We start from the raw sequence: 22,204 nt of genomic DNA on the forward strand, positions 1-22,204 counted from the left end.
ACGAAGCCAACCAAGCTTTCGCGTGCACTCAGCCCCTACGGCTAATAGCGTCATGAAAAGTGCCGGCAGCGGAGAGCGAATGCTTTGCCTGCCTCTAGCTCCAATGGGTCACTAAAACTCAAGATTACGTACGCAACCTTCAATACTAAATGCACTCGAAGACTGCTTACATGATGCCACGCCGTCTTGGCAAGCCCACTCTTCGCACACGTAGCAGGTTAAGTCTAAAGCAGGGTGCGCCGCTGCACATGTGCTCAGCTGCACTTACAGCCACGCACAGCCACGGCCAAGACGTACACCATAAATCGCAGTGCATGCTAATTTAACCCCCCCCCTCGCACGCCCTTGATCATGTTACTGTGAGCTTGCTCCCCTCCCCCCTTTCCCTTTGCTTGCACGGGAAGGCGGCACTCGTGAAGCCACCATCCTTCTTTCTCACCCTCACACTCTTTCACTTGCACCTAAAGCACAAAGTGTATGGGGCATGATAGCATCTTATGGCACTTGGACTTTATACGGAACATGATGTGGCCTCACTTCGGGGGTCGCTCTTCTTGCACCGCACACTACTTGAGAGGCGCGTTTGCAAGCAGCGGCTTCTAATTGAATCATTTGACCCTCTGCGTCCCTCGAAGTTTCCATTTATTGTCTCAGCATTCGCTTGCTGCGAAAGTGAAATTTCGTTATATTGGAATCGCATAGAACCACACTTTGTTGAGGTTCTAAATAGATGGTGTTCTGTGGACAAGAGGTCAAGAAAAGTTAAATACTTTGTTATACTGATAATTTCGTTATACTAAAGTTCGTTAAATGTATTGAGGTTTAACTGCATTCGCCTACATAAATCCAAGTAAATATGTTAAGGGGGGACGCAGGGATCAACTCTGGAAAAACGACCAAAAAATCACTTTTTAGAAAGTTGCAGATTTCGAATCTTTGACCCCTTTTCTATAATATTTTCAAGTATTTCCGCTGAAAACGACTGCTAAGTACCATAAATAAATATATACATAAGGCAATACAGCGAAAATTTCGTGAAAATCGGTGGAAAAGTCGCGGTTTTCGAGCGTCCCTAGCTCCGGAACGGCAGTACGCGGCGCGGCCATGCTGGTACCGTTGAAGAGCGTGCTTCTTCGCCTTTTGACTCCTCCCTTTCATTTCCTGATAGAGAGAAGAGCAAGCATAAAAAAACAAAAAGTCTGAAGGTCGCGGAGCAGCTTGTCACGGCCGCCGATTGGCTTGCTTCGTCACGTGCGTTCTATGAGGCGCCCCATTGGCCGAGTCTGGAAGCGAGCTGCTGCGGCGTCTGCTTCTCCCGTTTCTTCGCGCGCTGGCCGCTGCCTCTTTGTATACGCGTTGGATACTCGAGGTACGCCGCCGCTTAATCGCTTTATTCGGATTTGAGTTTTTTATTTCATTTTCTGACTTCGAGCATGACTGGGCGGACGTGGACGACGAAATTCGCTACCAAGCACCGCTTCGGCAGCCGCAAGCGCAAGCCACCGAACATCCGAACGATAAGTAGGCCTAGCGGAGATGTGTCCGCGCACGAGCTTGCAAGAGAGACTGTCGACGCATTGCCGGGCAGTTCGCGAGCTGTTACAGCCTTGTGTTCCAGTGGTGACAATACCGAACTGATAACGACCTTTCCCGATGCTCTCGGGCCTTCGACGTCCTGTGAACGCTCCGCGACGTACCCCGATTGTGCCACCGCCGTCACCGAGATGGACGACGAAAGTGCGGTCCAAGCGCGTGCGTCTGCCGGCCGTGAAGACGAACCGTGCATCAGCAACGGCCGCACCATACAGTCACATCTTGAGCCACAATTCATCTTGTTGGAGGAGTTGAATATGACTGCTGCCACTGTCCGCGCGTCACTTGGTTCTGTGCCGGCAACCGAACGGAAGATGGGGTTGACGGCTGGAGGAGCATGCTCGGTGGCGACGGACTCAAGCGAGTTTTTGCTTGTGCAAGTTGCCGCTGTGAATTCGCTTCTTAGCAAAACACCGTGCCATCAGTGCTTCCAGCCGGGGATAGCGGTAGTGCCGGAAACCAGGCTTGGCCTTGCCGTGAAGATGGTTTTACGTTGCTCAGCATGCGGTGCTTCGGAAACACAGTGGTCGTCACCAAGAGAAGAAGGAAGCCAGGCCTTTGAGGTGAACCTGAGGTCCATGCAAGCAATCAAGAGCATAGGGAAAGGTGCCACTGCCCTTACAGACTTTTGGTCTGTGATGAATGTTTCGTACAGGGGGCTTCATCAGAAGACATTTCAGGGGCACCTGAAAGCTAAATTCAGGCCTGCTGCAAGCAAAACTGCAACAAACGTGTGCACTGATGCTGTTGCAGCTGTCAAAAGAGTCTACAACGAAATGGACCCAACATTCCATAAGAACATCACAGTCATTTATGATGGCACGTGGATGACCCGGGGTCATAGTAGCCACATTGGTGTAGGGGCTGTGATTGAATTTTACAGTGGCTTAGTGCTGGACTTTGTAGTCCTCTCGAACTACTGTCATGGGTGCATGTTGGGGCCAAAGCCAGGTGACAGTGACTATGATGCGTGGAGGCAGGCGCATCAATGTCAGAAGAACACGGATGTGAAATCCGGCAGGATGGAGGTGGAGGCGGCACTTGAGCTCTTTCGTCGCTCCTTGACAAAGAATGATCTGCGTTACACCAATATAGTGTGCGATGGGGACAGCCGGACGTACTTGGCGCTTTGTGAGGACCAAACCTACGGGTTTATCCAGTTCTCCAAAGAGGACTGTGTAAATCACGTTGAAAAAAGGATGGGGACAAACTTGCGCACTTTGGTCACTAAGAGCAGTAGAGACCAACCACTTGGTGGCCGAGGGGGCCTGACACAAGACCTCATAAAGAGGCTGACAAGCTACTACGGAATGGCCTTGAGAGGGAGCGAGGATGTGAAGGACATGGAGAGAGCAGTCATGGCAACGTTTCATCACGTCACCTCTACAGATGAAGAACCGCACCACGAGCTCTGTCCTGCGGGCCCGACAAGTTGGTGTAGGCATCGAGCAGCAGAAGCAAAAGAGGAACCGCAGCCTGCTCACAAGTACAAGTTGAAACCGCATGTAGCTGAGGCCATGTTGCCAGTTCTCCAGCGTCTTTGAGCCTCAGTTGCTGGAACATTGCAAAGGAAAAAAAAACTCAAAACGCAGCAGAAAGCCTGCACTCCGTGATTTGGTCAATCATGCCAAAGGATAAAAATGCTTCCCTGATTGCTGTAGAGACAGCCGTAAGTGAGGCAGTGTGTCGCTTCAACAGTGGCACCCTTCGAGCTTATACGGAGTTTTGCACCTCGCTTGGCGTGAAACCTGCAGGACATGGACTCCGTCGAGCGGCCGAGAAAGATGCCTTGCGCAGGAAGAGGGCACAGAAAGCCCATGAAGGAAAGCATAGCAGATTCAAGAAGCCAAGAGATGCACCTGACACCTGCAACTACAAGGCCGGTGGTTTCTAGACGAATAAACATGGCCCAAAACTTCAAACGCCTTTTTCTCAAAACTTTTTTCTACCACCAAGGTCACCTTGCAAAGCCAATATCTCAGCCACCATTATGAATATTTTTACACCGTTTGTTTTGTTACGCTCATTGTGCATCACTGCACACAGTGACATGTTTTGTTTTCAAAATAGTTGCTTCAATAATTTGTTATCTTGTTTTCACAGTCGAGATTTTCATGAAGCTGGAGTAGCTGCCAAAGAATAAGAATATAAAAACATTCTGTTAGGTTAAAAAAATTACAGGAATGTCACTGTGTGGAGAATACATGTAGGAGTGCTATCAATGTTTGCTTGAACTCCTAGCATCAATATACAGGTGTGCAGGCATTTTGCAAAAATGAAAGCAGAAAAATATTGTAAACAAAAAAGTACTTGAGATATTGCAGCCATATTTTCACAGTTTTGTTTATGTGATATTATTAACACCTGTGCAAAATTTCATCAGAATCGGCTGGTAAATAAAAAAGTTAGTTTTGATCCCCATATCCCCCCTTAATATGCTGGCAAGGAGAAACCAGCAAGGCTGCCCACCTGTACAGAGGTGATGGAGCCCTTCTTGGTGGTGGTGATACGCTCCTGCATGGTACCCATGTCTGTGGCCAGTGTAGGTTGGTAACCCACAGCCGAGGGGATACGGCCCAGCAGGGCGGACACCTCAGAGCCAGCCTGGGTGAACCTGCACATCAGTAACATGAACACTGTTCAGCCGCCCTTAGAGGCAAGCCATCTGCCATCTTGAAAGGGGTGTATCAAAGGACAGCATTGAGACATGTTAGCATTTGTACTTTAGGAATAGCAAGATGACACATGCAAGAACTGTCAACTGTATAAGCCAGTCAGCAGTATCAAGAAGTCCACACAGTGCAAGTCCTCTGGTAGCACGACGCAGACATGCTTCGTTTTCAGTGTTAAGACACAGATGGCCTCCATGAATATTTCCAACTGAATGAACCTAAGTGCTTGACTTAGGCGCAAAGAGGGGAGAAAAAAACAAAGAGCAAAGCTCTGCGGTATAAGCATACACTGCCTCCGTAAACTGACAGGATGCAGCTCAATTTCACATCAGTGTTTTAACTAAACATGAATGGCAAAACCTATTGATTAATGTAAAGTGCTAGCAACAAGACTCACCCATTCTGTACTGCACTGCATGCAGAGATAGAGCCCACAGTTTCAGAATATTGTCCGCACATCACCAAATACCCTTGAACAGCAGCTGTCAATAATGACCAATCAGGAATGATGTCACACTTTAACAAAAATGTGCTACTGCACTTAGGGGATTCCCAGGCCAGACCCATCATAAATTCAGACTTTTTACACCTGTCCAATTATCCAAACTCTCACCCAGTACTGCAACATTCTCCACAGAACCAATATATAATGGGGACCAAAATTTCGTATGCTGTTTCGTGTCTCACTGTCTTTCAGCCTTCTGAGTGCTCTACAGCTGCTGCAAAGCGTTCTTGGATGCTAACTGCAGCTCTGTTTGCAGACTACCGACGAAGTAGCACTGGTTAACACATAGCCAGTGGGGCACACGGGCAGCAAGCTGATGCAGAAAGCATGACCTTGATAAGTTCCCGCTCATAGACTACATCAGATCAGGTGCAGGATAACAAGTACAAGCTGGAGTAACGACTATGCATGAAGCAGAGTGAGTTAAGCAATCAGCCAGTCAAAAATGCAACTTACCATATTACCACAAATGCCTGCCCAATTTACATGTGCATTCACTGGCTGGAACAACCTAAGTTTGCATGTGAGCCTAATATTCAAAACTGATTTGGCTGACGAGGCTCGAACTGGCAGCGATGCAGAGTCAATGTGCCCCACTAAATATCTGCCCTTAGCGATGACGTAATGCACATTTAGTTCATGCGAAACGAACTTGCAACCTTGACCACCACAACATTTATTGTATTTCAATGTAGCACAACAGAAAGCAAAAGCAAATGAATTTACCATCGTGCCGAGTTGTGAAACACAACTACATCAATTTTTACCATTAGATTTTTTTTTTTTTTCAGACCACTTGATCACAGTAAAACCTCGTTAAGCCCTACCTGCTTAAACAGTAGAATAATTTTAAAAGTAGAAAAGTCAAATCCCCGACTCGGAGGCCATTGAACATACTGCGTTTTATATGCGCATAAACTGTACCAGCTTATTGTGTGCGCATCGGTTAACACATAGTATTTCCACTTTTTGTCGCGCAATCACAGCGGTGCGTCGTCCCCATCGGACTGCCTGACAGAACAAGCCTCAGAGATTGGAACGGCCTCCAAGTGCCCTGTGCGTTTGTGCATGAAGCCACATCAACATCATTTCGGTGCTGTGCCATACAGATGTTCTGTGGCCATGCCAGAGAGTGTTGCCAGAGAGCACGAAGTGAATAAATACTGCATATTTTTGCCTTTTCATCACACTTTCAGTTCCGTTTTTGACAGGTAAGTGGGCGATCGCATGCTATTTCAGTTAAGCAGTACTGCCATTTAGTACATACTCTTTCCGAGCTCCAGCCAACTACGGTTTAACGAGCTTTCACTGTATCTAAACCATTTTTGCAACTCCGTCCATGTACTGCACTTTGGCTTCGCAAGACTAACAACAAATTAGGACTGTGGCTCCAATTAGGACAACGAGTGCTGTGCCAAGTAGGCTTCCCACACAAGAAACACAATGTGCAAGCCATTGTCCTAAGCTGGAAAGTGTTGCAACCTGAAGATGTTGTCAATGAAGAGCAGCACGTCCTGTCCTTCGTGGTCACGGAAGTATTCAGCCACAGAGAGACCCGTCAGAGCCACACGGGCACGGGCACCAGGAGGCTCGTTCATCTGGCCGTACACGAGGGAGACCTGGAAGAAGTGTATTCAAAGGAGTTCACAGCTGCTTTTGCAGAGAATTTCATGGGTTTTCAATAACTTCGAACTCTTTCCCTACCATGGGGAAAATGGCTGTTTTTGGTAGATCACACTAGGTATCTTTTTCTGAGAAAACTATTACACTCTACATTCTCTGTAATACACGAAAGCACAGCAGAATGAATCCGCTTTTCAGGCATACAACTATTAAATTCACGTCATAAAACATGCAAGTTGCCAAACACCCGACTGTAAAAAGAAAGTGATAAAATAGTTTTTAAATGTACAAGATAAGATGTCTTGCTACCTAATAGCCCCGATCTTCAAAGAAATCAAAATTTCTCCTTAAAAACTACTTGCACTGCTAAATATTTAGCTGGAAGCCCTACAGTTCGGCCTGCCATGCAGCAAAGCAGTTCCTCAATGTGGAGAACAGGGAAACGTAGCAAACCTTGCAGTAAACCCGTTTTCTGTTGCATTTTGCTGTTGTAACATTTTTTGCAGTTTCGCTATGTCTGCACATTAGCTGGTTCATTCTAAATAGCTTCAGATAGTGGAGAAGCACAAACTAGCAGTGCATCCTCAAGTTCCTGGTTGATTTCCATTGTCGTCACTTCTCAAAATCAGTCAGATGAAAAAGCAGCACCCTCTGACTTGTTGCTTGAGCCGCCAATAATATAAGCTGCAGAGGCAGCAGAATCGAGAGATCTGCAATGTTTCAGAGCGTGCATGCTGCTTCCGAAAACCTTTCTTTGCTTTTGACTCCACTGAGTGTGCGTACCTTTGGAGGCCATTCAAAAATCACCAAGTGAGGAAAACAAACTTCATAAGAAACAGAAGTTTCCTTCTATTACCATATTTATTAGAATCTACGCCATTAGTCCTTTTTTTTCTTTTAAAATAATCATACCATACTGTGGAGTCTGCTTAGATACTAGGGAAAAACATGGCCGCTTTTCATTTAAATTGACAAATACGGTGCATAGCCAGCACCATCTAGAAAAGCCAGTATCGCAGCCGCTACTAGCCGCGGCAGTAGCCAACTGAAATGCACGAGCAACGTCACCATTTTGACCTATGTTGTATCGGCGTGTGGCATGGCGTTATCGTAATAGCATGTTATGGCACCAAACACGCGATGCCACTACAGTGCCGCTTTCAAACAAAAAGTTGTGCTAGCCGCAGAGGCATTGTCAAGCGTTCAAGTAGGGCTGGACTTTAGCATCGATAAGAAAAATGTCTGTCATTGGAGGGGGCAATAGGATATGCTTTCTTTTTTCGTACATCGCAGATGACAGCACTAAGGAAGATAGAGACGAGGCTAGCAGCGATAATGATGTACAATGAGCTCCGCATGTTCGTATTCAATGTTTTCATTTTGTGAACGCTGTCCTCGCTTTTGTTCGGCCTACATTCAATGTACCGTATTTACTCACATAATGATCACACCCCGAACTTGCCGAAGCGATACGTTGTATACCAAGTTTAGCTGATTGTGCTTACTATCTGTATAATGCTGTCGAATGCTATGCAGACGACTGTTTAAGACTTGCCAAGCAGTCTGCACGCACTAAAGGCAGATATCTGCCCCATTTCATTACTTTCATCACTTTCTGCACTTCCAAGAAAAAAAAAGTACACAACCAAACTTGTCTTGGCTTTATTATTTGTAAGCTTTGTAGTGGTTGTGGTCAACAACAACAACAAAAGCGCCTTTCGACACCTCTCGTCTGCACTCGTGGGCATGCAACAAATCGCGAGCAGCAACGACAGTAGCCACATTTACACTATTATGTTAGAAATCTGCCCTATTCATACACCGACACTTGTAACACAGCTAACATATTCAGCCACCCTTGGCGGAAATGTGCCATACTAGGATTGTAGTAAAGACAAATGCCGCAGTTTTTGCAGCATGCCCATCATGTGTTTCTATGTCACTGGCAGCTGAGCGCGCCCATCTCTGCTTCTGTCCCCTCAAAGTGGACATGGCTACGTAATTGCTGCAAACTTGCCGATATTATTCATTACTGATATGGAAGAAACTGTTTCAATGCATGTAATGTACTCACGAGAAGGAAAACCGCGTGCGGCTTGCTTCGTTAGCCACCATTTTTGTTTTGATGTTCCGCAGTGTTACAGCGGCAGCCACCTGTTCTTGACCTGTTTTGCCACAGCAAATGTGGGATGAAAAAGTTTTTTTTTTTTCATGGAAAATTTATCCCATGTAATGATAGCACCTCTGAATTTGCCTCATTTTGCTTTTTTTTTAAGTGCATTATTATGCGAGTAAATACAGTAAGGTTTTCTTTTTTCTGGATTGGGACTGTCGGGGGTCGGCTTAGAATCGGAGCTGGCCTAGATTCAAGTAAATATGGTATATGTTAAATGGTACAGTGCGTCTGTGAGCATCGCGGAACGTCCCGAAAATGGCATTCAAAACAGTCATTAACAGGCTAACTATGCTCAATGGGCGTGGTAGGAAAAGGATTAAGACCTTGACAAAGCTTTGTCAAGGATTAAGCACCACGATGCTTGAAAACTTGAAAACAAAACTCTTAACTATTTTCTTACTGCATCCAAAAGTATCGATAAATTTTACCAACTTTCCAACCCTGTTAAATGTTACCAACGAAATGCGTTCATGAGCAACACAATGCACCATATGAAATGAAAACTGCACTTTAACATTTGGTCAGATTTGTCAATCTTTTAGCACATTCGGAAGTCTTTAAAAATAAAACTGACAGGAGATATTCCTGAAACTGGCCTCCAGGGGTGAGATAGTGCACGCATCTCGTTTTATGAATGTTTGTTTCGACTCTAACATCACTGAGTAGACTATTCAATTCACGGATCCCGTCTCTTACCACTGGCCTCCGATGAAAGTGCAGCGACGATGAATCATGAGTGCACAAACAAATGTTTGGAAAGTGAGATGCTCATGAGTTCACCCCAGTACTAGCACTTACACTATCAAACAATGCTAAATTTCAACTTCGGTCTACTCGGGTATACAACTTAAATGACGGCAGCGAAAACTTAGGAGCTTTTTTGGAATTGTCTGAATTTTCACTCCAACATTTATGCTGCTTTAACAGTGAATGCAGTGATAACATTTGGTGATTATACGAAAGATTGTTTCTAGAATTTTCGTTTACACAGACGTTTGTGGCAGATTGCTATCACACAATTAAATGTCGAATTCCAAATTAATTTTTGCAGGCTATAGGAATCCCCCTCACAAGTATCTGCAAGTTACGGTTTGGGTTAATGTAAAACATGTTAGAAGTGCAGTAAATAGTAGCTAATGAGAGAGTATTTATTGCAGGGGATAACTACATACTACACAATGAATGTGATGTGGCACATTCTTTCCCCTCAAGAATAGTTCAAGTCACCCCAGCAAAACAACTTGTATAATTGCTATGCTGTGCTTATCACCCAAACAGTGGGTGCAGTACGAGCATGAGAACTCAGCTTCTTGGCCAGTCAGAGAAACATGCTGGCATCAGTGTATTGCTCTTACCCATAATCCTTGCAATATGCAGTTCCTCAATATATGGCAGATCATGAAAAAGCCAACAAACAAGGAACAAATGGGGGAAATTACTTGTACTAATTGAATTAAACAAGTAATAAATTAATGGCAATGAAAGTGGATGAAAAACGACTTGCCACAGGTGGGAAGTGATCCCACGTCTTCGCAATGCGCATGCGATTCGATGTATAACACTACAGCCATTTGTTCTACAATATTCTAACCTGTTCAGGGCTGCCTTTTAGTAATTAGCACAGTGCAGACAGAATGGCCAGTGCTTACAATGGTATACCATTATGAAATTGGAAAGAAAATATGAGGCCTTATGAAAAGCAAAAGGCGATACCTTAGAGCTCTTGTCCGTGAGACTGATGACACCACCTTCAATCATCTCGTGGTACAGATCATTGCCCTCACGAGTACGCTCGCCGACACCGGCAAACACTGAATAACCACCGTGCGCCTTGGCCACGTTGTTGATCAGCTCCATAATGAGTACAGTCTTGCCGACACCAGCACCACCGAAGAGCCCGATCTTGCCTCCCTTGGAGTAAGGCGCCAGCAGGTCTACAACCTGGAGAAGGCATGTGACGAGCTCAGGTGGCGATCAAGCAATACAATGTTTTCATTTCCAAGTAAGGCCAATCATTGTCCTCAATTGTCTTAGCATTACGCTTGTCTAATCTCGGGGAGGGATTACATATGAAACAATAGCGTGAAGGCATGCTTCCTTTGCATCGTGCATCATGGTTTGTCAAATTCTCATAGCAATTAGAAAGAAAACTCACTTTAATTGTGGGGTTTTAAGTGCCAAAACCACAATATGATTATGAGCTCTGCTGCAGTGGGAGATTCCAGATTAATTTCAACAGCTGGGCTTATTTAACACACACTTAAATTACATGTACATTTTTGCATTTAAGTAAGGAAGACAAGGCTAATACAGAGGAGTACCAACTTGTCTGCAAAATATGAGTTTATATTTACAGATGCATTTTCGTATGGTTCTTAGTATTTGCATGTTTAGGCAAATAGTAATTCCAGCAAGTGTGAACAGTACATTTCAGTCCTGCTGCACAAATTCTGGTGGGAGCTAGTCTTTCCACGTCTTGGCGATATATCCAGCCTTAATTTTATGACAGCCTAAGCATCCCAAGCACAATATTACAAGTCCGTACCAATAAACTGCTCCACTTGACTGTTCCGCAGTGTTTCAGTTCTATCTCATAAATTCCCTTTTTTTCCCCTAGCTGATGCTTGAAAGATGCTGCCCTTGGTGTGAGACAACACTACCAAAAGAATTGTAAGACAGCACAGCTACTGCACTTAGGTTCAAATTCAAATAAGAAAACCAACTAGCCAACATCTCAGCCTTTGCCACAACATATTTGTGTTATTTTTCAAATGCCTGAAAGAGAATGTTGCACTACCTTGATGCCTGTGACAAGAATCTCCTGCTCGACACTCATATCAACAAACGCTGGTGCCTCCTGGTGGATGGAGAGGAACTTCTCCGAGTTAATAGGGCCCCTTTCATCAATGGGCTCGCCAATAACATTCATGATACGACCCAAAGTTTCGGGCCCGACGGGGATCTTGATGGGTGACTGTGTGTCCCTCACTTTCTGGCCACGCACGAGACCTTCCGTACCGTCCATGGCAATGGTGCGCACAATGTTTTCACCTGCAGAGAAAAAAATACACTAGTGTCCAGTTAACACTGGTCACACCTGCAACAGAATTTAGTCCAGGAGAGAAAACACCCTCACCCAAGTGCTGCGCCACCTCAAGGACAAGTCGCGAACTGCGACCTTCAACCTCGAGAGCATTCAAGATGAATGGCAAGTTGCCATCGAACTGCACGTCCACAACGGCACCAATGACAGCCACAATGTGTCCGTTGCTTGGCTTAGCACTCGCTTGTGCTGCTGCATGTCGTCTGTTGACGGGATCTGGAAGAAACGAAATTACAATATTCTAACATTCTTGTGGCAGCTGAACAATTTAAAACAGTCAGTTTTTAGTTTACTTGTCCTGCTCATTTACAGGAGCAGAAGCTAAAGGCTATTTAGACAGATAAAGCCCTCTGCTCCTAAGCAGGTAAACTCGCAGGGTCGACGTGCAGAAGCATGCAATAATTGCATGGCTATCAAAACCAGCAAGTATCTACCTTAAAAAAAAATCACAATTTGCTATACTACTATACAACACTATAGAAACCATATACAATACTATAGATATATATACTAACTATTGTACTATATGTAAAAAGGCAACAGCAATAACCACACATCGATGACAAGTAAAACTGCAATTACAACTTAATATAGTATTTTATCAAAGCAGATATGAACACACTTGTACAAACACTGATATCACTTAAGCCGTCTGGGCAATTTAACGCAGGGATTTGAAACCCTACACTATGTAGAAAATAAAGTGAATTAAGATGTGCGACAGCAAAAAAATCCAGACCAAGCACCTAGTATTTACTTTCAGCTGAAGTGTTCTTCCCAAGTCAATCAAGGCTGGGTGCATCAAGCCCTTAGTTTTGGCTTTTTTCCATTTTTCTGACATGTGTAATGTCAATATTCTGGTGTGATCCATAGGCATTTCTGAACAATTTATTTAGCTCAGCTGCACAATATTTTAGTGATTGTACACCTGTCCCAAATCATTCTTATTCTTTCTCATAACCACTTTTAATATGTTCAACCATGAAATGTACAAACGCTCCATCCGAAATGTTAGCAACCCAAAATAAAAGCCCAATACTATCTATATGCCAATCATAATGAACATACTTGCAGATTTTACAACTCTATTGTGCTTGTACGCTTTTCCTCGAACTATAATCAGACTTAATCTCCAAGACTTTACATTTGACTGATCATATTGCATTACCTTCAATTTTATGACATTTAGCTAACACATATTTTGGAAAAGACTTCCATTGCGAACGAACACCTTGCTCACACTCCCATTTTAAAAATATACTTCCTTTATCTTATCCAATCCTACACTTCCAAATAGTTCTGGAACACCATCCCCCACTCGGGCACAATAGTGAAGCGCTAGAAGTTTAACAAAGAAAGTGCCTAAAAAATGCTTGGAGGGCGCTACTGTAATAAGGCAGAAGGCGTCCATAAGTAGAGTTGTGATTTGCTTTTAAGTGCACAAGTACTCAATACAAAATGCACGACGGATGCATTTTATACATGCAGCATTTTTCGGCAATACTTGTAAGTGGCTAAGGAAGACACGGTCGAAAGGAAATGAATTGCAAGCTGTCATTTTATTAGCCTGTTGCACCAGAAACATCTCCCGCGTAGTCGTCCAGCTTTCGACATGGAGTAACTAAAGCTTCCTTCTCATCTGGCTACCTAAAGGGAGAGGATCATTTGAAAAACCTCTACACAGGCGAAGTTTGTCAAGTCTAGATTCTGCTGTCTACCTTACAGTTCGCTGTCTATGAAACGAAGCTGGTATGCAGGCATCAGCCGAACACTCATGCTGGATGCCAATGACGGCGGATAGCTGGGGTCACAATGAGGGCACACGTAACGAAGCAAGTGAAAGGAAAACTTAGGCGGTGCTTCGTAACTGGGCAAGCGTAAAACTTGATTTCATACAAGAAGGCTCCAAGGGAAATGAGGTGCAACGCAGCGTCGAAGAACAGGCGATAGCCGGCCCACTTTATAACCGTTAGGTGACCTCTACACGCCCGTAGTTTTTCGATAGGAAGGTAAAAAACCAGAAGCAACTAGATATACTGGGAACATTTGCTAATCTTTCGCGACGAACTGACGCAGCTAACCAGGGGTCATCTCTGCAAAGTTTGACCGGCTGGAAGAAGCATGGACGCCGGCACGCGGTCCCAACCAGAGCTTTTGGACAGGAAGGATCATCCTTGAACGCCGTTTCTGGAAGCGCAGACAAACCTCGCAATCCTGCTGCTGCTGGTGACTACATTTAATCAACAATGCAGCAGTAATTTTTGCGGGCAGCCCAGTTGTAGTCGGCACGGTTAACCCTAATTGACCCAACATTTTCACCCAAGGGCACAGAGCGGTCGGCGTCGGCCAGGGGCAGGACTGTTCGTTCCACTTACGTGTTGCACACAGCGCCGGAAGCAACTTCGAGTTCGCCCCGTTAACTTTTACCAAAGAGGCGGCAGGCTTCGCCGCCTTTAGCACGCTCGAGCAGGCTCTTCCCACGACGCTCAGCATGTTGTACCACCCTTGCTATGCACGAAGGACGGACGAGGATCCGACGTGAGAGCAAAGAGCAAGCGGGCACAAGCAAGTTAGAAAAGGGGAGGAGGTAGCGAAGGAAAGTAAATCACGTGGTAACTTTTTGATGCAACGTCACCAGCTTACTTTTCTTCATTGCCGCTAAACCTAGAGAAATGTGTGTGTTGTACTAACCTAAAATAACTTACGCAGATTAGCTTATTAAAATATTACCTAAAATATAACTTTACACTGTTGTTTGTCAGTGCGCAACGGTTTAAATACTGATTACTAAACAGGCTATAGCTAAACGGTTCCACGTATAGGTGTTCTGTGGTTCCACCAGGGCGGCTTCGCGCGCCTTGTGTTGTAATTTGAAAAGATGGCACTGGTCCGCGTTCTGAGAGCGCGCGCATGAACGCGAGGATTTTGTAACCGTGTTTTCAAACCCGCCCTTTTGGAAAAGTGGTACTGTGCCGAGCGAAGAGGAACACGGTTTGAAGCTGGCGCCTTCTGAGCAACCCGACATCATGGTGAAGACATCGAAGCCGTCCGTTGACCTGTCCCTGAAGTCTGTGCTGCTGGCGCAAACGGACAGTGACATGCGCCGCTTCGAAACTCGCCTGGCTAGTTTCGAGCACTGGCCGCTGACCGGCGACTGCATGTGCACGCCGGCACGGATGGCCGAGGCCGGTTTCTACCACTGTCCAACGGAGAACGAGCCAGACCTTGCTCGTTGCTACGTGTGCCTCAAGGAGCTAGACGGCTGGGAGCCGAATGACGACCCATTCAAGGAGCACTCGCGCTCGACGAACTGCGCCTTCGTTCGCTTGGGCAAAAAAGACGAAGACATCACAACACTGGACTTTATCAAGCTCGAGAAGGCCCGCACCAAGAACAAGGCCCAGAAGTACATCGAAGTGCAGAAGGCCGAACTGGAAGAGGACATGCGCAAGGTCAAGTATGAACTGGACAAAGTGCGGAGGAAGAAGCGTTGACCGGTTGTGTGTAGCACAAGGCGTCAGCGATTTTGTGCTCTTTTTACCGTGTTTTTAAATCTGCGTGGCTTTTTTAATCAATGCCCATCATTCTTTTCAACGCTACCTTAATGTTTGACCATTAACTGTACAGCAATGAAAACTTCGCTTTCACGACATTCGCTTACTGTGCTGAAAAAAAAAAAAGGGGGGGGGGGGGGGTTGTGCAGTTCGGCCAGAGCTCCCGTGTCTCAAATACTTTTGTTCGCATCAATCACTTGTCTAGAGTGGCCGACTGCAGGCTGCACAAACGTCCGCATCTGGCCGCCTCGCGGTATTGTCTAGGTTCCACATTTCCCTAGCGTGCGTGGGCTCATTGCGGCGATGGCACGGAGTAAGTGGGCGATGGGTTATGCAGTTTTTTTCCTGAAAAGATGGCGACAAGCTCGACTTACTGACTACAAATTCCGACTGTATGGGCACCCGGAATAATGTCAGCAGGAGCTCAAGACCTGTTCTGTGAACATTGCCTTGGTGCAGCAATGCAGCTGCTTGCAAACACAATAAATACACTAAACAAGGTATTCTTGTCTTGAACCCTTTTTATTTTTTGCTGGGTTACAAAATAGCTCAAGGCACAGCTCAACAACTGAGATCTCTTTAACAGAAAGCAAATGTGTGTCCCGCAGCAATAATTTTAGGGCACACAAACCGAACAATGTGCGGACTTCTTAAAAATGCAATTTTTACATAACGTAACAAAATATTTAAGAATGTGCTGACATAGCACAAACAAAAGAAAAAAAAAGGGCCTTGGCTGAACCACGTCAGCATAGGCTATCATTTAACTATAATATATTTATAATGAAAAAAAAATTGGGGGATGGGAAAGGTGACAAGAATTCACATATGTACAATCGCAGATGCTGTCACCATGTAGTACACACAATAATGAGACAACACCCACAGGTAACACTTTTCTACAGCATTTGATGATGAAACCGCAGCAGCAGATGCGAAAATAAAGATGGGCTGTGATGCTTTATCTGCACTTTTCACTCCTTGCTCGAAGATAGAGACATGAGCAGATACATGATACTATGTACAGTCAACGTAGTGATAATGAGATGGGTGCAACTCCACAGAGCTGCAGGGGAAACTGAATGCTCGAAAAAGAGATGAGAATAATGGTAACTCCAGCAGGCCCTGTGCACCAATTTGTCAGGGCAAAACAATTAACGACCCTTGTGATGAACTGGTCCTGGTACACAGAGCAACTGCACCATGCAACACTTCGCGTCTGCATGCACTTCATGGCAATCTGTCCCATGACTGTGTACACGATGGCCTGAAGATTGGAAGTGGCAATGTCCCGATGAAATGTGGCTCATTCGTTCTTTTGACAATACAGCTCCTTGAGCGATTTGAGTTCGTCGATGAGCGCCTTGTTTTGGTTTTCGAGGACGGCAACCCTGTTTTCCAGGCACTTAATGTATTCCTTCTTCTTTCGTCGGCACTCCTTCGCAGCATCCCTGCAAAAAATAAAATAAAAAAGAGATTATGGGGCTTTAGGTGCTAAAATCACAATATGATTATGAGGCACGCCATCGCTGCAAAAATGCACCGCATCAGCACACATCTATTTCTTTGCACACTGATGTCTCTCTCTAGAAAGCATTCCAGTCACAGATGATATATAGCAGGCATAAATATAAAACAAAATACTGCAAGCAAATAACATACAGTAAACCCCTGTTACAATGAAGTTGCTTCATTCTAATTATCGCTTTAATTGAAAGTGTCGTGTGGTCCCGACCGAAACGCTTACATTTTAAACCAGACTACTTGAAGCCTATGTGCAGCAGTCTCCACTTAGTAGGAAAAGCAAACTGACAAAAGTTCAGAATCATGAAGAGCCTGACCAGTGGCCTGGACCTGGGCATCCCACCAACAATGCAGAAGCAGGGATGTGCGCTGTGCTGGTCACAGCCTGCCACCTACATAAGCCGTAGCCTTTGAGATATTCACACTACGCATGCTCCCGATCTCAATGATCATGCGAAAGCAACATCGGAGAGCCAAGCTAGACTCACATGCTTTCACCATTGTGCTTCATGCACATGCCACAGCAGTCACTGCACCAGTGCAGGTGCACGACACAGAACATCGAGACTTTAGGTTTGCTCAGCAGCTTTCGCGAGTGTCTCGCTTTCATTTCTACACTGGGCACATGCACCACAACAGTTGTTGCTCGAGTACAGGTGTGTGGGTGCACCATTGGTGTAGCCATGAGGGGGGGGGGGTCGAACCCCCCCCCTTTTTCAAGGGAACAGCAATTTTCAGGAGTCAGGCAAAGAAAGAGCAACATTGATGAAAGGGAAAAGGTGAATGTGAAAGTAAGTAGAGCGCCAGTGGCAATCCGAACGGATGCAGGGAGGGGGGGGGGAATCGTCAGAGGACGATCCCCTCTCCCATGTAAACGCACATACTGTCTTCGCCGTCGCGCCAACAACAAATAGGTGAAACGTGCAGCTTAGTACGCGTCCGAGTCAGCTCGCGTCCGATTGTGAAAAAAAAACAAAACATTTGCGCCTGTTGGAAGAAGGAAAGAACTTTGCATGCCATACTGGCGATGGCCGATATCTGAACATTGGCCGGAAAGGGGGATGGTACAATGAAGAGGGAACACAATTGGAGAAAGCACAGAGTAGTGAGCAATAATAGTACAGAGGGCCTATATACAATAATTAGTGTTGACAGTAGTGAACATTAGTACAATTTACTCAGGCATTTCTCCTCCCATGCAGGGGACACACCGGCTAGTGGTAAATTCAGAGAATCCATTTCAAGAGGTGCAACCCAACGGGCTATTGTATCTAGTAAGATTCCAACAATTCTCGGGGGCCTCAGCTTCGTCCACAGCCGGTGTCAAGGTATTTTTGAAGTGAACACACAAGTTGATCCACGTCGCTGCTCCCCCAGGCATGGATGCCTATGACAGGTACAGAGCAATTACAGGAGCGAAGAATGAGAAATGCTCTATTGAAGGGAAGACGAAAAGCATGCAGAACGCTGTCTGAAGCAACTGCACATTTTTCTTTGTTGAAAGAATGACGACTGTTGTTCTTTGGAGAATGACCAGCTTTGTGCCCGTCGCCAGTTGCGCACGCAAAGTACACCACTGATGAGATCCTCCGTAATTAAGAGATGCGCAGCCTGATCTTGCTACTTGCAAGTATATTCAAGGCATGAACACAGAGGCAACGAAAAAAAAAAATTCAACTCTAGAACCCCATCCCCTGAATCCAGTGTCTAGGACCGCTATGTTTAGGGCCCCACTCATTGCACCAAATGGGTGCAAGGAGTGCGCCGCTTTCAGAGAGAAAAGTAGAAGGTGTTGCGCAGCGCCTGCAGCAGGCAGAACATTGCGGCCCCACCCATGACACGCCCGTACCTCATTCCGGACTGTGTTAACCATAAATGCTGAGGGGGATCAGCGCTAAAAATTTCACACGCAGAGAAAGATGGGACGAGCATGCGCATAAAACCTGGGAGCAATGTTGCACCCTACCAGGCCTTCATGTCATCAAAGAGCTTCTCAATTCTGTTACTTGACTGAACTGACAAACACTGTGCTTGGAAGAAAAACATTCAGAAAATTTTTAACTTGCTTGTCTAGGAAACATACCATATATACTTGTGTAATGGCTGCACCTGTGCAAAAGCTACACCCTGAACCTTGTAAAATAAGATCCCCCAAAAGATATATTTAAAAATTACCCGTGTATATAAGCTGCACGCTTGATTTTTCAGAAGGTTGGCAGTGTTATCTGTTGTGTGATGCAAGAATTCCGAAGCTTTTTCGTTCTAATCGGTGGCAAAACAAGGCAGCCATGCCAAGTTTTCGGCACCTCCAAGTAGCAAAAGTACAGCCTTCGAGATTTATCCATTCAGCAACCCAATGAATGTTGAAGACTGCGACAGTGAGTGACGGAAAAGATTTTTTAAGGAGGGCAATGGGGTGTTGGATATGAGGAGTGGGGGAGGGGGGACGACACACATAAAAGGTGTAAAGAAAGAAGTAGGTGAAAAATTATGGACGTAGGGAGAGCGGTCATTCCTGTATGCTTAAATGTAGAATACAATATAGTATGCCCACAATGCCAAAAGCACAACTGATTGATAGGCGATTTGCAAAATAGTGCCTACCCTATTCCGTACGTTGGTCATCAGCACATATTATATAAATGCATCAATCTATTATAGTTGTGTTATAGTTATGAAATGTTATAGTTTTTCTTTAATATCATACTTCTTTAAAAATAGCATAAGGATGATAGCATAATTTGATGAAAAGTGGCTGCACACCTCAGCAATGCAATACTTTTGTCAGAAATTAAGCAAAGTACTATTGTTTTGGCAACATAAAAACATGCATCCTTGTTGCTAAAGCATTCTTGTCAGATGAGTGCTAGGAGTTCATCTTTGCATGGTGCACAACCTCCAGCCCGCCACCCAACCACTGTTGCAAGTACCCACTACACCATCCGGGGCGTCCAAACCTCCTCGGCGGCTCTAAGGCAGGACTATACCGGTAGCCTCGTCCAAGCCATTGCCCAGCTGACACAACAGCTCCGGGTTATGACGAGCGCCTTCGCATCGGTCAGCGGTAGCGCCATATTTCAACCTCATATTGAGACAGCACTTCGGCCCTTCAGTCTTGAGCCTGTCCTGCCTCGGAATGCCATCCATGCTTCCCATGGAGAGTATATCCTACCAGGCACTACTTCCGACCTACAAGCCACTAAGGCATGCCGTCGATGCTTCCTTGGTAGTAGAAACGGCTTCCGTGATTACCACAATGACAGTGCTGTCCATAGACACCACCTCTGGTTTTTCGGCCAGCTGGACATGCTGCCTGGCAGAGATGAGGTGCTGCGACTTCCAGCCGCCTGCTTTGACAGAAATACCAGAGTTTTGCGGCTTTCAAGATGATGCCATTCTTTGGGTTCAACCTATCAATGGCTTGGGTGATTGTCATGCTTGGCCAGAACAAAAGAGATGGCTGGTTGGAGCAAAACGACTTTGCGGTGCGGCCAAGGCGTAAGAGAACTACGAAGGCATCAAGCAGCGGTCCTGGCCTGAATGGAGTGCGGCTCTCATAGCTACTTTCGGCCAGCTTCCATATGCCCGTGGTGAGTCCAACCAGCACAGTTCTGCACACAACGCTCCAGAGAGCTATCGTTTCAATCCTGTGGCAGGTGTGCCAAGCAACGCCTCGAAAGAAAGGTCTGCAGGCTACCCCGTCACAGATGCTGGCTCCCTGGGTGTCACCATCTGCTTCACTCCAGACGGTGGGAAGCACATGGCGACCACCACTCCCGCGCCGACCCGCCACTGGGTGGCATATCACAAGCCGACACCATCGGCTCCGCCACCACCTCTGAACATGCAGCAGTTCATCGCTGCTACATTCACACGGCAGACTACACCAGCTGGGCTGCAGCGATGAAAACCTGGCGACGCTCCATCTTGCCACTGCAGCTGAACCTCGGAAGGTTTTAGCAGATTGCCTCGCCACCTGCCCCACTGTAGCAACCAACACCATACCATCAATTCCAGAGACCATGACCACCTTCCATCTTCAGCAGTCATTGACGTGGCATTCACACACATCAATGTTTAGGCACAGTGAGACACTGGCTCCTCTCGTGCTAGACGTTATACCATCCCAGACTCCCTATAGGTTCTTGGACCACAGAAGTGAGATACTTCCTGACCCTCCAGTGCCACATCTCCAGTTCTAAGGGTAGCCATTGGCCAAAGCCACAGCACTTCGCGCCATGCTCAGCGACGTCTTGCTCCAAGAAGCAGAAGCGACCAAAAATAGCTGAAATCACCATCGAAGATCTTCCCGTGCAGCCCAAATTTATGAGTCACACACGCAAGAGACCATAGATTTCGGTGTAGACACAGCTGTACCCTGTTTGGAACGAACGACTTCGTGGTGGGCAACGACACTGCTCTTGCAGTCGCCCATGCCACAGTGACCAGGAATCGCCCTTCGTTCCATCATCGTACATGGATGACTCAGCAGCACGTGGTATTTTGCAGAGTGCATTAGCAACGCTGCGAAGATGTGGCCGACGAGTGAGCAGACGGTTTTACTGCTTGCATGGCACGCCAGTGCTGCTGGCCACTCTTCAATGTCCAAGATCTCATGGCATACTTTCTCATCGGCAACCATCCTGAAACAGCCAATGCCACCCACTAGAGCCATCTTCGGCAATTTCTCATTCCCAGAGCCATTTGCGGCAGCGTGACTATGTAATGAAGAAATGGCTCTTGAGGGCGGGCACTCGCACGGCAGGTGTGAGGAAAGAAGAGGGAGTAAAAGTAAAGCAGGCGATCACAGAGCGTAGGCCTCTTGTCTGCTTCTCTCCTTCATTATATACATATATATATACACATACATACATACATACATATATATATATATATATATACATATGCACACACACACACACACACATATATAGGGAGAGAGAGGGTGAAGGAGGAGTGGTAGTGGCCACTAGCTCGAGTGTCTGCGTCTCATGCCACAACTGTTCTCGCCGAGTGGGTATGTCAAAAGTTTCTGCCAATATGTCCTGCTTGACGAAGCTGCTGACCAAGGCCGAATTTCAGGAGCGCAAACGTAAGCTTGCCGAAGCTGCAAAAATGACAATATGTGTCTTGAGCAGTTCGGGCCACACCAGATTGGTGCGTATCAGCGTCTCGTGCTGCAACAATCCACTCAACACTCCGCATTATGTAGATGACAACTACAGTTCAGTCTTGTAAATTTTTTTACTGACTTCGGATCATGCATTAGTTCTCACGTTTATTTTTTTTCAAAACATATGAATGAGGTTCTATGTATTGCATAAGGAATAAACAGTGCTATCTGGAACTGACAGCTGCCTGTCCGCACAACTTCACCTGAGTGGACACATCAAGTTCACTCAGATGCAATCAAAGGTCCAGCTGCGGAGGCAAAGCTTGTTGTAAAGCTAACTG

At 45.9% G+C, this 22,204-nt stretch overlaps 3 protein-coding genes and 1 pseudogene across 8 annotated transcripts in view; 2 read left to right on the forward strand and 2 right to left on the reverse strand.

Annotated features, from left to right (window-relative positions):
• The window catches only part of ATPsynbeta (ATP synthase, beta subunit), a 33,939-nt gene extending 19,687 nt beyond the window's left edge, over positions 1–14,252 (reverse strand). Inside the window, exons 1-6 of the mRNA XM_050187930.3 lie at positions 14,048–14,252; positions 11,706–11,888; positions 11,367–11,620; positions 10,283–10,510; positions 6,253–6,389; positions 4,063–4,207 (exon numbers count right to left, since the gene is read on the reverse strand). Of these exons, the coding sequence (XP_050043887.1) occupies positions 4,063–4,207; positions 6,253–6,389; positions 10,283–10,510; positions 11,367–11,620; positions 11,706–11,888; positions 14,048–14,165 (1,065 nt within the window). The 5' untranslated portion in view covers positions 14,166–14,252. The remainder of the gene's footprint in view (positions 1–4,062; positions 4,208–6,252; positions 6,390–10,282; positions 10,511–11,366; positions 11,621–11,705; positions 11,889–14,047) is intronic.
• On the forward strand, positions 866–3,713 carry LOC140215944 (uncharacterized; annotated as a pseudogene).
• A 261-nt stretch (positions 14,253–14,513) lies between the features above and the next one.
• On the forward strand, positions 14,514–15,729 carry Det (baculoviral IAP repeat containing deterin). The gene has a single exon (XM_050187958.3). The coding sequence runs from the start codon at positions 14,699–14,701 to the stop codon at positions 15,164–15,166; it is 468 nt and encodes a 155-aa protein (XP_050043915.1). The 5' UTR covers positions 14,514–14,698; the 3' UTR covers positions 15,167–15,729.
• Positions 15,730–22,204, reverse strand: part of CrebB (Cyclic-AMP response element binding protein B) — a 31,198-nt gene continuing 24,723 nt past the window's right edge. For all 6 annotated transcript variants that reach the window (XM_072286503.1, XM_050187911.2, XM_050187909.2 and 3 more), the window contains one exon: positions 15,730–16,677. In XM_072286503.1, the coding sequence (XP_072142604.1) occupies positions 16,533–16,677 (145 nt within the window). In that variant the 3' untranslated portion in view covers positions 15,730–16,532. The remainder of the gene's footprint in view (positions 16,678–22,204) is intronic.

This window comes from Dermacentor andersoni, chromosome 2 (genome assembly GCF_023375885.2).
Source record: "Dermacentor andersoni chromosome 2, qqDerAnde1_hic_scaffold, whole genome shotgun sequence".
Taxonomy (NCBI): domain Eukaryota; kingdom Metazoa; phylum Arthropoda; class Arachnida; order Ixodida; family Ixodidae; genus Dermacentor; species Dermacentor andersoni.